This window comes from Miscanthus floridulus, chromosome 1 (assembly GCF_019320115.1).
Source record: "Miscanthus floridulus cultivar M001 chromosome 1, ASM1932011v1, whole genome shotgun sequence".
Lineage (NCBI taxonomy): Eukaryota > Viridiplantae > Streptophyta > Magnoliopsida > Poales > Poaceae > Miscanthus > Miscanthus floridulus.
Genome location: NC_089580.1, coordinates 1,497,547 through 1,515,115, shown reverse-complemented (window position 1 = coordinate 1,515,115; position 17,569 = coordinate 1,497,547). Strand labels below are relative to the sequence as shown.

General features: G+C 48.3%; 1 protein-coding gene and 2 pseudogenes across 1 annotated transcript; all 3 read right to left on the bottom strand.

Annotated features, from left to right (window-relative positions):
* The window catches only part of LOC136499388 (protein argonaute 18-like), a 37,316-nt pseudogene extending 33,315 nt beyond the window's left edge, over positions 1 to 4,001 (bottom strand).
* A 4,963-nt stretch (positions 4,002 to 8,964) lies between these two features.
* LOC136467463 (uncharacterized protein At3g28850-like) lies at positions 8,965 to 10,751 on the bottom strand. The gene is made up of 2 exons (XM_066466518.1): positions 9,238 to 10,751; positions 8,965 to 9,141 (listed from the first exon to the last, which is right to left on the bottom strand). Exon 1 carries the CDS (start codon positions 10,296 to 10,298, stop codon positions 9,258 to 9,260), a length of 1,041 nt encoding a protein of 346 aa, XP_066322615.1. The 5' UTR covers positions 10,299 to 10,751; the 3' UTR covers positions 8,965 to 9,141; positions 9,238 to 9,257.
* A 134-nt stretch (positions 10,752 to 10,885) lies between these two features.
* Positions 10,886 to 16,525, bottom strand: LOC136466699 (methyl-CpG-binding domain-containing protein 10-like; annotated as a pseudogene).
* Positions 16,526 to 17,569: the final 1,044 nt, after the last annotated feature.

The window sequence follows — 17,569 nt, the reverse complement described above, 5'->3', positions numbered from 1 at the left end:
AGAGATTGTTAGATTGATCTCAATCCTAAACTGGGCCCAACGGCCCAGTTGGGCCTTTGATCCACGCTCTGATCGGGGGGTGTCCAGCCCACTATGGCTGGAGGGCCCCTGTCACACTGCGCAATAAATAGAGGTGGGGCCGGCGACTCAAGACACGAGGTTCGCCTGAGCCGAGCTCCCCACCGACAAATCCTAATCCGATCTAGAGGACGCGCAGCCAGTGACAGAAAGCCACCAACCGCGCCGCCACCGGACTGCATCACCGCCACCACTGCACTGCGCCGCCACCCGTCTTCTCCGACCGTCGCTGCCCTAGCGCAGACATCGACTCCATAGCGGACGCGAGCGGATCCTCCTCCACTGTGGTGTCAGGTTTGACATATCTATCTTCTAACCCTTACTTTCTCTCGTTCTACGTACTGTTATTACACTAGTAGATATTTTAGGATTTATGTTTCTATTCAACAGCAAATACTCGACTAGATCTATGCTTTCACTGATCTTATAAGGTCTAACACCCCTTCCATGCGTCAACACCCAGTGTACGATCCTTTGTGGCAATCGCGGCGCATCTGTTCACAGTCCAGAGACGAATAACATTATCATCCCAAATCATGAACACAGTGAGATAATAAGAGACAGCGAATGTTCCGTTTCTTACTTCATGTCATTGCGCTCGTTGGAGACGACGTCACGCAGCACGGTGTCGAGGACCAGCAGCGCCTGCGCGGGGATGTCCATGGGGTAGCCCGCCAACAGCATCCTCAGCTGTAGCAGGCTAATCGTTGCGGCATGGTTGATCACCACCTTGTACTTCCTGTCCATCCTGCACAATTCGTCGAGCATTTGCATCGCATCTCCGCAGCGACCGAGATGAGATGGGAGAAGCAGAGTTTACTTACTTTTTGTCGCCGCCTGTAGAGAGGGTGACCTCGAACTCCTTGGTGTCGAACGGCAGCGCGCCCGCGGTGAAGAGCGAGTCGCGGTCGTCGTACGCGGGGAAGCGGCCGCCGAGCTCCGTGTGCTGGTTCTCGGACACCAGCTTCGTCATGACCTCCCTGTACGCGGCCTTGGGCGTCGGCTCCGGTGAATTCTCTTTTTCACTGTATTTTTTGAAGCTGTCTACTCAACACGTGACACGGATGTTCTACAGCAGCTCAACACTTGAATTTTTTTTTTCTACCGTCTGATCAAGATCGGACAGCTCTCCTTCAACCTTTACCCGTTTCTCCATTCTCCTTCACATAGCTTCCATGATGGCCGACGAGGCCCCGCCTTACCTGGGACAGCGGGTCCACTTGTTTTGTTTCAAGAGCATCCAGTTGGATATTTATCTTTATAGATAGCTAAAATGTCAGCGAATTTTTGAATTCAGCCCAAACAATCGTTCTCCCCTTATGCCTCTCAGACTTACCAGTGCCGGCACGTCCGATCCGGGTGCTAGCGTCCGAACGGTGCACGCATAAGGAACGAGTGAGCGCACTGGTAGTAGGCCCACGCCGTCTTGGATGTCGTCCACGCTGCCCCGAATGTCGCCCGCGCCATCGGTCGTTTCCCACATGCATCACATGTACAACACCGATCTACTTTTGAAACATCCAGATGCAACAGTTGCAACATACAGAAGAAGACAGATGAAACACTTGAAACACGTCTGAAACACTTGCGAAAACGCTTGAATTTTTTTTAAAAACATTGCAAACATGTGCAACATCCAGATAAAACACTTGCAAACATACGTATGAAACACCTGAAAACACTTTGAAACATATGTTTGCAACATGCGTGTATATGCAACATCTAGATCTACTTTTGCAACATTCAGATAAACACACTTGCAACATACGTCTGGAATAGATGAAATATTTAGAACATACATTTGAAACATACGTGTATAGCTGTTACAACATGTGCAACATCCCGATCTACTTTTGCAACATCGATATACAACACTTGCAACATACATCTGAAATATCTGAAACATTTGAAACATACTTTTGCAACATGTAGTTTTCACCATTCTTCTTCCGTACGACGCAACACAGAGCGAAGGAATGGTCGATTCTAGCAAGCTAGCGGGCGAGGATGGTGGCGCGGCCTGACAACGGCCAGCTGTGCCTGCGCCTGGCCTGGGCCTGGCCAACGACGTCCCTCTTTCCTAGCCGCCAGGCTTGGGCACAGCGGAGGACGGAGTACGGTATGGCACGGCAGGGGACGAAGACGGGGATGCGGGCGGCATGGGGGATGGTGTCGGCGACGCGCCGGAGTGGGCCGCGACGCGACAGAGTGGGGCAGGCGGCCACGCCGTGCGGCGCAGAGTGGGGCGGCCTCCTTCCCGAGGGTTGGCCCAGCTTGGCAGATATCGGCGGGCGGGCTCTGGCCGACGTGCGAGGGGTCGTCGTCGCGGTGCTCGTTGCGGTTCCCCGCCTTAGCGCCGCTCGGGTTTGCCTCGTCTCGCCCGTTGCCGCCGGAGTCCCGCGCCTGATCGACCGGCGGGTTGGCCTGGCGATCGCCGCGGCGCCCTCTGCCACGGCGATGCCTCGCCCTGGGCACAACTCCCCTCGCGCTTATGCAAGAGTTTGTTACGTACTTGGAAGAGATGAAAAGGGAATGGGGAGGAAGAGATCAGTTCAAGTGTTTAACACGGCGTGCACCACCTGCTTATATAAAGCTAGTGTAGGAAAACCCACGGTAATTCTTCAAGAAATGTACCGTCTGTTCGTTTGGCTATAGCTTGTCGTAAACGATTGTAAATTTCTAGTCAGAACAGTATTTTTCTCTCACATAAATCAGCCAGCAGTACTTCTTCACGAACTAGTAACGATACGAACCAGCCAACCGAACAGGCTGGTAATGTGCAGTGAATTCTCTTTGTCACTGTATTTTTTGAAGCTGTCTACTCAACACGTGACACGGATGTTCTACAGCAGCTCAACACTTGATTTTTTTTCTACCGTCTGATCAAGATCGGACATCTCTCCTTCAACCTTGACCCGTTTCTCCATTCTCCTTCACATAGCTTCCATGATGGCCGACGAGGCCCCGCCTTACCTGGGACAGCGGGTCCACTTGTTTCAAGAGCATCCAGTTGAATATTTATCTTTATAGATAACTAAAATGTCAGCGAATTTTTTAATTCAGCCCAAACAATCATTCTCCCCTTATGCCTCTCAGACTTGCTAGGGTCTAGTCGTCCGATCCGGGTGCTAGCGTCCGGACGGTGCACGCATAAGGAACAAGTGAGCGCACTAGTAGTAGGCCCACGCCGTCTTGGACGTCGCCCACGCTGCCCCGAATGTCACCCGCGCCATCAGTCGTTTTCCGCATGCATCCCATGTGCAACACCGATCTACTTTTAAAACATCTAGATGCAACAGTTGCAATATACAGAAGAAGACAGATAAAACACTTTAAGCAAGGGTCTGAAACACTTGCGAAAACGCTTGAAAAAAATTTGAAAACCATTGCAAACATGTGCGACATCCAAATAAAACACTTGCAAACATACGTATGAAACACCTGAAAACACTTTGAAACATATGTTTGCAACATGCATGTATATGCAACATCTAGATCTACTTTTGCAACATTCAGATAAAACACTTGCAACATACGTCTGGACAGATGAAATATTTAGAACATACATTTGAAATATATGTGTATAGCTGTTACAACATGTGCAACATCCCGATCTACTTTTGCAACATCGATATACACTTGCAACATATCTCTGAAATATCTGAAACACTTGAAATATACTTTTGCAACATGCGGTTTTCACCATTCTTCTTCCGTATGACGCAACACAGAGCGGGGGAATGGCCGATTCCGACAAGCTGGCGGGCAAGGATGGTGGCGCGGCCTGACAACGGCCAGCTTGCCTTGCACCTGGCCTGGACCCGGCCAACGACGGCCCCCTTTCCTAGCCGCGGCTTGGGTGCAACGGAGGACGGAGCACGGTATGGCGCAACAGGGGACGAAGGCGGGGATGGGGGCGGCATGGGGGATGGTGTCGGCGACGCACCGGAGTGGGCCGCGGCGCAGCAGAGTGGGGCGGGCGGCCACGCCGTGTGGCGCAGAGTGGGGAGAGGAGTGCAGAGCAGCGTGGGATGGGAGCGGATGCGGCGCTGCCAAACTAGAAAAGGCCACAACGAGGAGTCTCGCGCTAGAGAAGGGAGCAGCGCTATCTTTTTTTTTTTTGAGAAACGGGTTGACGATAAGGCGGAGTGAGAGAGGCAGAGTACAGTTTGGTATACCTCTCCCTTCCAACCCGTAGGTCCAACAAAGACCACTAGCTGTCATGCACTTGCACACGAACCGAGTAGTTTTGTCAGGATTATTAACTTTCTAACATTGTTACGATCGACACCTTCTCAAATACTTCCTCCATACTAAATTACAAGTCATTCTAACTTTATTGAGATTCAAAGCATCTCAAGTTTGATCAAAATTATAAAAAAACAAAGATTTATAACATCAAATAGGATACTATAAAAATATAATTAATGAAGAATATAATAATACTTAGTTAGTATCATAAATATTCTTATTTTATATTACATAAATTTAGTCAAATTTGAGATGCTTTTACTTAAAAAAAATTAAAATAACTTATAATTTAGGATAGAGGGAGTAACTACCACTATGGCCCTGTTCGCTTGTCTTAAATTTGGCTTGTTTTTTCAGCCAGAACAGTGTTTTTTCTCTCACAACAATTCAGCGAGAACAGTGTTTTTCAGCCAGTTTCAGCCAAAATTCAGACTAGCGAACGGGACCTATATTTTCGTTAGTAGAGAGAGAAATATAGACTAGAAAAATATCACTTTGCTCGTGTGGCACCTTGTGTTTGTGCCACCCCTCCCTGCTCTAGTCCAACGGGCGACGCCCCGTGTGTCTGCTACCGCACCGTGCTGCTCTTAGCCCACTTTGATGGTCAGTCACTACACTGTTCAACTTGCAGTAGGTGTGTTCGCCTGTACGGTGTACCTCAATATGTCCTCTCCTTCTATGCTGCCCTTGGTTCAGATTTGGATTCTTTGACTTGACATTGGACTCTGGTTCGAATTCGAATTGTAGGGACGAACAAGCACGCCAACGGCGTCCTATGAGCGCGGCGGCGGTCGTACGACAAAGCGTTTGCGGTAACACATTTACCTTGTCTTCGATTAATGACTAGTTAGGGACCGTTTGGATCACCGGACTAAAGTATAGTCCGTCATTGGATAATAGACTAAACGTAGACTAATTAAAAAAATATTATATGTTCTACTCATCCATTAGCCTTTATTAGTTTTTTTTAGACAATGATTAATTCATGTTTGGACCTTTTATTTAGTATCCAAAACATGGACTAAATTTTAGTATAGTCCATCAAACACTTCTTTAGTCATATATATATAGATATGACTAGCAAACATGCCCGTGCGTTGCAACAGGAGAAAAAAATATCAAATACATTCATGAAAAACGATGATAGGAAGTGTTGCATGTCTATTTATGTTTTTCCTTTCTATGAAATTTAAGACCTCTAATTTATTTTAGTATAACCATGACATCTATAATATTAGTTAAAACTTGTAATAATGTAACAATGTCCAATGAAACTAGTATCAAATTAAATACAAAATACAACATTGATAGATTTTTTTCTTCCGCTGAAAAGCACAAAAAAATTTAGATGTAAATATATGATACTATCCATGTGTTTCTATAGTTAAATATTTAGTTTTGTTATTTTCTTCAAGGACCATAGAAATCTGTAGTTGGTATCTCTGATTAAAGTCAGCAAGTAGTTAGTTGTTGACGTGTCAAGAATTCTTGTGCTTATGACAGGAGACCTCTCAATTTTTCACATGGCAACTCCCATTGAGGATTGCAGAGATACATTTATTTAAACGTGCTTTGAAAGTAAATGGATCGAGATATCAGCTCACTCGTTGATTAGTTGGACCATTGAGTAATCTAGAAATTAATAAAATATATTTTATTTTTAATCAGATCATAAAACTACATAAAGGGCAATGGTTCAAAGAATAATGTTGTGTTTATTATTTGTTTTACATTTATTTGAGAAAAAAACAAAAAACCACCGCTGTGAGGAGAAGATTTTGGGAAAAAATAAGACCGAGCGGATGCACAACAAAGGAACGTGCGAGCCAGACAAAAAACTTGGGGATAAAAAAGTTAGGAAAAAACACCATAGCTGAAGATTTACTCTTATTTTCCTTTTCTATTTAGATTAGGATTAGGATTCAATATCAAACACGATCCGGTCTATTTAGATTAGAATTCTAAATCGTGAGAGCACGGGTTATATATAAGTCCTCACGAAAGAAACTCTCCATTGTCCGCTAGTTAGAGGGAGACGGGTCAAAAAATGGATAGACCAAAAAATAGGCCAAAATTTTACTTCTTTATTATTAGGTATATATATAGATATAGATACTGTTCGGCTGGTGGTTTCTGTGACTAATAAGTCAACTAATGTTGATTTATTGTGAGAAAATAGTATACTATAGCTAATAAGCCGAGTGATAAATTTAAGCGAAAAGAATAATAGATAGATATATAGTTATAGAGTTATAGGTATAGATATACTTAAACCGTCGTCCGTCCCCACAGATGACCGGCGGTCGAGAATCGAGACCCAGTCCGAGCTCACTTCTTCGTCTTCCTCTCCAGCTGCGTGTCTTCTGCTTCGACTACGGTGAGGATGGCCGAAGCTTTTTCTTGACTGCGAGATCCTCCAAACGGCCTGTTTTATCTGACCACGGTTTGTTTTAAAGCTCGCTAACTAGCGAAGCTAGCTTCCAGTCGTCGAAGCGTGGTTAGATAATCTGTTCCAAACATCGAGATAAAACACTACTCTTTTCGCTAAAATTTGGTTGATGCCGATTTGTTATGCGAGAAAAACACCGTTCACTGTTTGAAAAAACAGGGCGAATCGGCGCCCAGTGCTTGGCGTCAACCCACCAACGGTGCCGCGGCCTTGGAGGCGACCAAGTACACAGCATCATCGGCCACCGATCATCGGTAGCCTCCATTCCTCCACTACCTCGTCAATACGTCAATACATAGCCTGATGTCGCCCATACTGTGGCCTGTGGGGAAGGCAAGCGGTTTCCCTTTCATGGAGGCACCCATCGGAGATGCACTGTGTGGCGGTTAAACGGATTCTCCTCCTTTACCTGGCGGGGATGATTAACTATGGATGCCGGTACAAAAAGTGCGAAGGATTGGATCACTGCAGAGACAGTGATCATGATGTGGATGTGCGCAAGAGCACAACCAGAGTTTTTTTGTTTTGTCGGCTCAAATCCGTCTCGCACGCATACTGTTGCACTTGCACCGGAGTACAGCTGCTATAGCAGAAGAAGCAGCGTGTGTGGCTGAGCAAATTGATCACAGAACTTACCGGCTACAAGTGTATACAGCCATTTGAAACAGATACAAGTAGCCGGTGCATCCAAAGAATACAAGAATTTTGTAGGAATCCACCGTGAATCAATTAATTTTCACTTGAAAAAAAGTAGAAAACAGATACACTAGCCAGCCCAATAAGCCTCACACCCGCCTTCCGTTGCTCGCCTCGCGCTGCTCATGCTTCTCCTTCGCCACCCGCGCCCCCTTCCATTGCTTCCGCCGCTCATCTCGCGCTGCTCCTCCTCCTCTGCCACCCGTTGCGCTGCTCGTGCCGCTGCTCCGCGCGCCTGACCCGCTGCTCTTGTTTCTGCTCCGCACGACCGTCTCGCTGCTCCACCACCCGACCGGCCTGACGACACCGACAGGTGCTGCCAGCGTAAGGAGAAGCGTCAGGCCTTGGCGTAGAAGCCCTCCGGCCTCGCCTGCTGCTACGGCTGCGGCGCCCCGATGCAGATGACAGAGGAGGGCGCACCGGGATATGATGCATGTTGCAAGCTTTCAAATGTTTCAGATGTTTTAGAGGTATATTGCAAGCGTTTCATACGGATGTTGCAAAAGTAGATCGGGTGTTGCATATGTTGCATGGTTGTACACATATGTTGCAAGAGTCTCTCTCCAATGTTTCATCTGTTTTTTAGACGTATGTTGCAAGCGTGTTTATTTGTATGTTGCATATGTTTTCACACATATGTTGTAAATGTTTTATCTCGATGTTATGCATGTTTTGCAATAGTTTTCAAGTGTTTTTTAAGTATTTTTTCAAGTGTTTCAGGCGCATGTTTCAAGTGTTTCATCTGTCTTTTTTTATGTTACAAGTGTTTCATCTGAATGTTTCAATAGTAAATCGGATGTTGCATATGGTATACACGTGCGAAGCTTGAGGGGACGTGAGCGGTCGCTGCGAGCGCGCGGCGCAGGCGATGTTCTGCGGTGCGGGCGATGTTCTGTGGCGTGGGTGATGTTCTGCGGCACGGGCCCCGTGTGGCCACGAGACGCGGGCACGAGCGAGCAATGTCCGGCCGGTGCGAGCCCGTGCGTGGATGCGGGAAAACAGATTGCAGCCGCGGGCGTCCATCTGGACGTCCGGACGCTTGCCGTTATAAGAAAAGACTTTCGATCTGCCATATTTTTCAGGTTGATACTGCGGTACCAGCCAGCAGTGTTACCCGGGCATGGCAACCATGTCCTAATTGTTTTTAGCCGGGTCACACACCTCGCACCCGCATCAGGTTCTAACACCTCTCATGAATTCCCCAGTGTTATGCTATTTGACATGTCCCAAAAAAATCCACATAATCATCAGCCTATTCGGCTGGCTGGGCTGGATCGTGGATTATTTACTACTAGCTGGTTTGGCTCGTTTGGTGTGAAAGAAAAATATTATTCCAACTTATAAACGATCGTTTAGGGTATGCCAAACAGGCTGCATGTCACTGCCACACTAGCACCTCTCTCACTTCTAAAAACCATGTCATCTGTTGCAGAATGAAGGGTTGGAGATCGCAAAAATCGCCTGAACCAAAGACGAGAGCTGAACAGAATGGAGCGTGGAGCCACAGGCAATAATCTTAATAAATGGTCTGTTGAATTTGATGGATGAACAAAGAACAATTTACAGCTTGTTCTGCAAAAATGGTCCCTTCAGTTCCCCGGCAGCAAGAGCAACCATTGGAGCGGGAGCTACAGCCACTGATATGCTGCTTGATTTGGTGACGGGAGCTAGAATCACACAAACGCGATTTAATTGGATCGGATTATTTTACACATGACGAAATAATCAAAAGTATGCCTCCCAAATCAGGTTGCTGCACATACCATACCATCTCCCATTTGATCTAGCTGCAGAGAGGACAGGGCACGAGTCCGTTCTCGTTGCACGCGGAGCACGGCACGCGGCTGGCAGCCGCGACGGCGGCGACGGCGCCGCCGGCGTCATGGAGCCAATGACTGCCGCTGCACCCGACGCACACCACGAACCACGCGCCGCCGCAGACCGCGCACGGGCCTTCCCCCGCGCCGCGACGCGGCGCCCGGCGGAGCACGGGCCGGAGCTGGGACCGCTCGTGCAGCGCCACGACCTCCTCGGTGCCGCCGAGGTACCGGCCGTCCACGAAGAGCCGCGGCGGCAGGGGGAACGCGCCGCCGCCCTCCTCCTGCCCCTGCCCGCAGCGCATCAGCGCCCGGAGCTCCTCCCTGTAGGCCGCGTGCATGGAGACGTCGCGCTCCAGGAACGCGACGCGGAGGCCCTCCAGCAGGCGGCGCACGCGGGCACAGTCCTCGAACGTCTTACGCACGCCGCGGATCGACGTCGTGTAGAGCACCACCGCGCGCTCGCCGCCCGGAGGACACCGCAGCTCGAACGCCTCCAGGGGATCCGCGACGCCCGGCCCTCCTTCTCCGCCGCCGTCGCCGTCGTCGATGTCGTCGTCATCGCGGCGTGTGGCCACCTCGAGCGCCTGCGCGTAGGCGTCGACGGCGCGGCGGAAGGCGGCGAGGAGGTCCGGGTCGAAGAGCGTCGCGGACGCGAGGTCCGGCCGGCGGTAGCGTGTGGCGCCATCAGCGGGATCCTCCCCATGGTGGTCCGAGCTGAGCTTCATCTTCTTGGCCTTGCGCGGGGTGACACCCGGCGAGACGTTCTCCTTGTCGTCGACGTCATCGCCTCCACCGCCGGGCACCTCGGGCGCAGCCCCCGCTTCATCGACCAGGGGCGGCTCCTGCGGCGCCGGTTCTTGGAGGTGGCCGCACGGCGTCGCGGGCGGCTGAGGCGAGGGCCCGGCACCGGCAGGCAGCGCGAGGAGGAGGTTGGACGACTGCGAAACGGCGGCGTTGGGGAAGGACTGCAAGGTCCTGAGGATCCTCGATCTGAGCCCTCCCATTTCTCCTCTCCTCCGTCCCGTCCCCTCTCACTGACTCGCACACTCTCCGCCCTCTGGTAGTGTGGTGTGATCGCCACTCGCAAGTCGCAGTTGCCGGCCGTCGCTAGATTCTGGGAAGTGGAATGGGGAAGAGCAAAGGGGACGGATCAGTCTCTCTGCGCGTTTTTTCCTCTGTAATAATTTTATTTGGGTGGGCGCAGACGCCAAAGGTGCGTGCGCCGTTGGGTGCTTTGCAACGGCTAGAACGGAGGAGGGGGCGAATTTGTCAGAGTGAAATTCCACCTTGCCGTTTTCAAAGCAAACAGGCGAGCAACGGCTAACTAAGGTCTACAGCCATCACAGAACATCTAGCACCAAGCACCAAACAAACTGTCAAGAAAACCTTAACGACTACTGATGCAGCACACTTCAGTAGCGAGTACCATACTCAGCTTGCTCGGTGGTACTACTGTTGCAGCAGCCAGCTCTCTTCCTTGACAAATTTTATGCTACCGAGCAAGCTCAGCAGCCAGCCCTCTCCGTTGGCAAATTTATGCTACCGAGCAAGCTGAGTACTGTAAATACGGCCAACAAACAGATGCATCTGGTTGGTGCCTGAAGGTGGACAGGGAATGACCCTGCCACGCTAATGGCTTTATTTATGGATCATAATAGTTCAATAACACACACAACGTCACGTTACAACAGTCGGAGACAGTACTATGTCCTCCAGTCCTCTCCAGAGATCAATGTAGACCACGCTAATAACGAGTTCACTTACACCGGGTAGTACAGAGCTTAAGGTGGCTGAGGCGGCACAGGCCAGCCCATTGCCCCTGCTGCACACCACCACCATAAAAAACGGAAGGGTAACTAAGTGCTGGGCAGCCTAGTGCTACTCAGCGCTGTCAGGTTAACCACGATTACAATTCTCAAAGCAAATGTAGGGTATTGTCCTAAACACACAACGCAACAGAGTCCCATCTGAGACCTCCCTTATGTGCACCTCACAGCAGAGGCACCAGGTTGGATCTGCCCCTTGTTGTCACAGTTCGCTGCCGTCGGTTCTTGGGGGACGGTGTTCACCTGGCCTGAATTCTCAGCCTCCTTTTCTGCCACGGCTGGAGGAGCATCTGCCTTTGTCTCAGCCACAAGCGGGGCTGCTGGTTCAGTGGCACCTCCATTCTCTTTCTTCTCTCCCTCTGAAGATGCCAGGGACGGCACCGCAGGTTCAGCTGCCTGACCGTTCTCGGTCTTCTCTTTCTTCTCTTCATCAACAATTGCAGGGGGAGCGGATTCGGACTCAGCTGGCTTTCCGTCCCCTTTATTCTCAGATTCTGGGGCAGCAACATTATTAGGCTGTGCTTGGCCTTCGGTACTTTGTTCAGTCTTCTCAGCTGCATCTACAGCAGGGGCCACCTCTTTCTCATCAGTCTTCTCTGCTGCATCAACAGCAGGGGCCTCCTCTTTCTTATCTTCACCTTCCTCAGTCTTCTCTGCTGCATCAGCACTTGGGGCCTCCTCTTTCTTATCTTCACCTTCCTCAGTCTTCTCTGCTGCATCTGCACTTGGGGCCTCTTTCTTCTCATCTTCAGCATTTTCAGCATCTTTCATCTCCACATCGGTACCTTTACCTTCCTCCGAAGCACCATCTTCTCCAGCCTCATTAGCATCCTCTGCGTCTTCTTTTTCCTGCTTTTTGCCCCTCTTAGAGCTTGATCTTCCCCGTTTAGGGGTCTTCTCACCCTCTGGGCTCTCAGTTGCCTTGACCTTCTCGCTTAAGCGTGCCGAGCGTCTGGGAGTATCACCTGCTTACAAGATTTTTAGAGGGAGCAGCAAGACATTGAATATTGGGAAACCTACTAGTACCAAAAGAGATGAATTTACGATAAAACTAAGTAGAAATGATAAAGAAATGATGAAACTAGATCCCTACTGGTTCCCCAATCAAACTCTGAAGATGCAGGGCCTCCAGGATGAGCTTTCAGGTACTGGGTCAGCTGTCTCTTGGTCTTAATTTCCTCACCAGTTGGGGAAACAAAAATAACCTCAAATCGTCCACCTCGAGTTGGGGCAAGCTGCAATATAACATGAACAAGTTAGCATAAAAAATATGCAATGAAACTAAAACAATCAAACATGGTATGAGTCAAATTGAACTTTAATTCAAGCTGCTTGCAGGTAGTGTTCTTATATAATACCGACCAACGTAGCAAAGGGCCAACTTGTTACAGGTATATTCATTTCAACAAATATTGTCTGCTAGATTCTAAGTATAATTACTTCAACAAATTCATCCACAGGAGCAGGCTCACTGTCGTAACTGGGACAGAACTACAGTTCATTCTATAAATTGAGGAAGACCTTTATTGCCAACCTTCAGAAAATTATTAAGCCAGTAGGCCCATATTCAATTTTAAGAATGTAACCAGTCCGAAAAGGTTGTGATAAAGAGAAGGCTCATGCCACCAGCCAATTTCAAATCATCATAATCTCTTGCAACACAAGACTATAAATAACATGAACAAGATTACAGAAGTTCAAGCGAGATATATGTGAACCAATATCCGCAGTGCTATTGATCCGCTTTTTCCCAGAATATCTTTAGATGAAGTCCTCATTTTTTAAGAACCATGCACACCCAAAAGAAGAAAAATTTCATGATCTACACAAAACAAAAATAAAGCCAACAGTCCTGCATGATTATCACTTGTTTTATACATAGAAATCAACAACAAGCATATGAAACTTACCACAACAATAAATCATCCCAAAAGCCAAAGATGTAATCAATGAGCAAGGACAAAAGAATCCTCACCAAATGCCAGGGCACTGTTACTATCCAATGTAAAACACAGGTCGGATGTTATAATCATTTGATGCATTTACAGCAATGAGCTATATTCCTTCCCTATCTGAACTCGCCATATGCTAGGACCCTATTAGGCAATTAATGTCTAACTGTCTATCTAATGAATCTTGAAAGGCTTGTATTTCAGTTCATGGACGAAAATATGAAAACAATGTGCTAACTAAGATGTTCCCAGGAGCTTATCTGTACTATCAGCATTATAAAACCAAGTGAAGGATCCAGCCAGCTAGGGAACTCTCCAAATTATGCTTATTTTTCCTTTCAATGAATAGCATATGCAAAATCAAACAAAGAACATGCTTAGTAGGCTATCAGCACCACGCTCAACAAGCCACGCACCAACCCTCCACACAGATCAGCTAAAAACAATTTCAAAGAAGTTACACAATATAACCAAATAAGCCAAAAATCAAAGAACCAAATGAGCCAAAATCAAGAGAGAAGATGTCAATATAAGTTAAGATGTTGCTAAGGACCAGATGAACTCATGATCGATTGGGTGTAGTCTAGTCAAGTTGTCAGTGTTACCAGGTCACAGGTGAAGGTGTAAGTGTCTGATTCGGGTGCAAGTGTAAGGCCGTGTTTGGTTTCTTCCTTCAGCACTGTGCTGCCTAGCTAAGCAAGGATTCCAGGCAAGTCCGGGTGTTTGGTTTCTCTACCAGAGCGCGTTGGATTCAGTGCCATTAAGACTCTCCTCGCTTCTGTGAGAGAGCCGAAATGGCTCACTTCGTTGAGCAAGGTTCTCGTTGTCTGTGTGCGTAGAGCGAGGTCAGACCAGGCGAGATCACCGTGAGAATCAAACGTGCCCTAAGTGTCTGATTCAGGTGCAGTGTCCAATGCAGTGTACTATACAAAAATAGGAACAGACATTCATCTAACAAATATTACTGTTATCTTCCTTTTTTACACCTACTATATACATGTAACAAATATTAAAGAGTATATTTCTGCCACTTCTTTAGTATGTTAGAAGAGGAAACAGATTAGAGTCCTAGCTGTAATTAAACATCCACAAGATATACACATCCAATAGTGCAAGATTAAGAAGGGAAAAGAAAGGGGAAAAAACAGAAAAAAAAAAGAGTGAGATAGGCTGCCATTTACTGGCCCACACAGCCCACCTCTTCGTTTGTAGTGGCTAACCTAACCCCTACAAACTCAATGAACTAAAGCGCAGAGCTGCCACCAGTCACCTGTCCTCACTGCCTTAATCTTACAAGCACTAGAGCCGTGTCGCCACATAAGCCCTCCCCTAGACACCATCTCTCACCAATGGGTACCAAAACAGATTGCTTGCATCCACCTCATCTATCCTTTGTGCTACCCTCCATTTCACTGAAGACATCTATGCTGCCAACCTGTGTGGCATAAAACGCGACCACTGGTGTCCAACACGAGTCAATGCGCCAAAAGAGAAGGCGTCCATGTTCCACTGACGCTGTCTCTTAATAGCATCTATCTATATCAGTGGAACTAAATACATTAGTGCAGGCCAGCCAACTCACATTAATCAAGACTCAGCAATCCACCGACCAAAATTACCATAGAAAACAACAACGGAAGCAATTTGTCGTACACGTAAGCAAAAGCAACACATGACTAGAAAACCTACAATCTAACCAAATCTACAATGAAGTTATTCCACATACCAGAAAAAGCCAGTATTGAGGTGAGCTCATGATTTCGAGTTCCCTTTAAATGAAAGAAACTAGACCTATTCGCATCTGACTCGTGTCTGAATAATTGAGGTTTCCAGGCGAGCCCTTAACTTTTATGCGTTGCAACAAGAAATTTCGTGATTTTGTTGAAGAAAACCTGGGCAAAACGACAAACTTTGTTTTGACACCTTTCCAAGAAAAAAGGCATTGTTTTAAAAGCTCAAATTTCCCGCGTCAAGTTCAGCTATGCTGCTTCATTCCAACTCATGGTTGTATAGCGTTGATTAGGACTTAGGAGTTGGAAAGAAAGCATTGGGCTCGCTCAGCGGTGCTAGTAGCACAGTGCGCTGCAGCTGCTGCTGTTTATTTTCCTCTATAGAAGAACAGTGATTGCAAGTGCGCTGCTGCAGCAAGCTTTTCTGAGAAGGCCGATTAAGCATAGATTTCCTTTCAATTCCAGAAATGGCTGAATTTAGAAACAAAGAAACTTCAATCCAATCAAATCACCAGAGGATAGCCCATAGTTGGAACATCGAACAGGCTTCCTTAAGAGACAACATAAGATAAAATAGATGGCGCAGCTACAGTAAACCATGTTAGGATCCACCCATACTGAATCAAATAAGAACCAAAACACACTATCGAGAGCTCTAAAGTCGAAACTTACTTATACAGTGCAAAAACGTTCATGCTCTGTTCGTCCAAAAACAAATGATAAACGTAGCATCACGGCTACAACAAAACTACAACCAAAAATCAGCTAAACCGAATCCAACGGAATGGAGGACCTAATACATCTACATAAATGGACTCAGATGCTGCAATAGCGAGAGCTATAAAACAGCAGTCTACAATACTCGCACTCGCGCATGGGTTGGACTTGGATGCTGCAAGCCAATCGCGAGCACGAACAGTGAGCTGAAATCAAGCTCCTAAAGCTTATAGCCGTGTTCACATGGCCTTAAGACTAATAAGCAAAATAACAAACGCCCCCACGAACGACATGAATCAATCGAGCTCGAAACCCTAGAACCCGACGCCCCAGCCCCGACCGCTCGGTTAGGGAAACCCGCAGCGGAATTCGCAGAGACGGAGCCCGAAACCCCCGGATCCGAGCGCTAGCAGGCCCCCGCAGGCCTCGGAACCGCGACCGTCGGGCCCGAAGCAAGCGGCGTGCAGAGAGCGTGCGAGGAAAATTGGAAGGGGCCAGCCAAGCGGGCAGTTAAGGGCAAACCTTCTTCGTCCAGCCTGAGGGCGCGGGGAGCTCGGTTGTGCTGGGCTCCTTCTTCTCCGGCGTCTCCTCGACCGCCGCCGCCGCCACGTGCTCCTCGCCGGTTGCCATACCGCTCGCCGGGTTTCGAGTTTCCTCTTCCCGCTCTCGCTGTCGCAATTCGCAAAGGCTGATGCTGAATTGGGGAATGGGTGGGTGGGTTGGACTTGGAACGGGGGGGGGGGGGGGGGGGGGGGGGGGGGGGGGGGGGGGGCGACGGCAGAAATAACGGCCATCCTGGTGGCCCTGCGCCCCTAGTGTCTCGGCCACGCAGACGGCGTGAGCGACCGGGAGCTCGCATGGACCCGGTGGATGTGCTCGTGAGAGCTTGTCGGCAGATCCGTGCGGAGCTCGAGAGGTGTAGGGATCGTGGACCGGGTGCAGGTTCTGCTCTCGTGCGGCCGCGGGGAGCAAACGGCGGGACCGAGAAGGTGGCAGAAAACCGCATTGCATTCTGCGAGACTGGACGATTCTAGTCCGCTGTTGTGCGATAGGCGGTTTGCGATGTGTGCTGTGCGCTTGTGCACGGAGCGAAGTATGATACGCTAGCCGGCGGAAGGTAGTGACCGTTGACAAGTGGGGCACGCTTAGACCTTGGAGCCTTGGAGGGCCCAAGCGTGGGAGTGGGAGGCCGGCTCGTCAGCGGTAGAAACGTGGCGAGTTTCGATTGGTTCGAGCTTGGATAGCGAGCGCAGAGGTAGATGCCGATCGCGTGATCCTATCGGTCGCTGGGCACGTGCTGCGCTTGGAGGGCGTGGGATCTGGGACTGGGAGGAACACGTGGCCCGGAGAGGACAAAGTGAGATGGTTCCGCGGTCGCCGCCGGATGGACGATCGTCCGTGGCAAAATGATTTTTTTTTATTTTCTATACAATAAGTATCATTCTCACTTTTCAGAAATTAAATATTTTTAGCTTTGGTCAAATATATACAATAAATCATTAATATTTATGATACATAATAAGTATCACTAAAATAACTATTAAATATAATTTTTATAATAAATTCATTTAGAGATATAAATGTTGCTAATATTTTCTAAAAATTCAGTCAAACTTAAAAAAAAGATTGATTAGAGAGAGTACTAAAATATTAAAAAAACTAAAACTAAATGTTTATTAAGTCATCTCACTTGTCTTAGCGCGATTGGATAATAGAGGCTTGTTCGGCTGTGGCTGACCAGCACTAGCTTGTGCTGTGCTATAGTTCTTTAATAAGATATTTTCAGTCGAAGCCCGCAACAACAGGTGTGTGGTTCAGACGATTATGTCCTACATTATGCCTATCGGGTTCATAAACCTGAGGTCCCTCGTGGATCTGCTTCCCAGTAAAGGCTCGGCCCAGCAGACGACGTTGGAAACGACGCGTAACTCCTGAGCCGTCCCAAAAAACTAACGACAGCCTAGAAAGACGATTCAGTCTTCGACCGGAAGGCCTGGCCAAGGAGGAACGACGCTCGCTCGCCTCCGACTCCAGCCCGCCTCTCCGACCG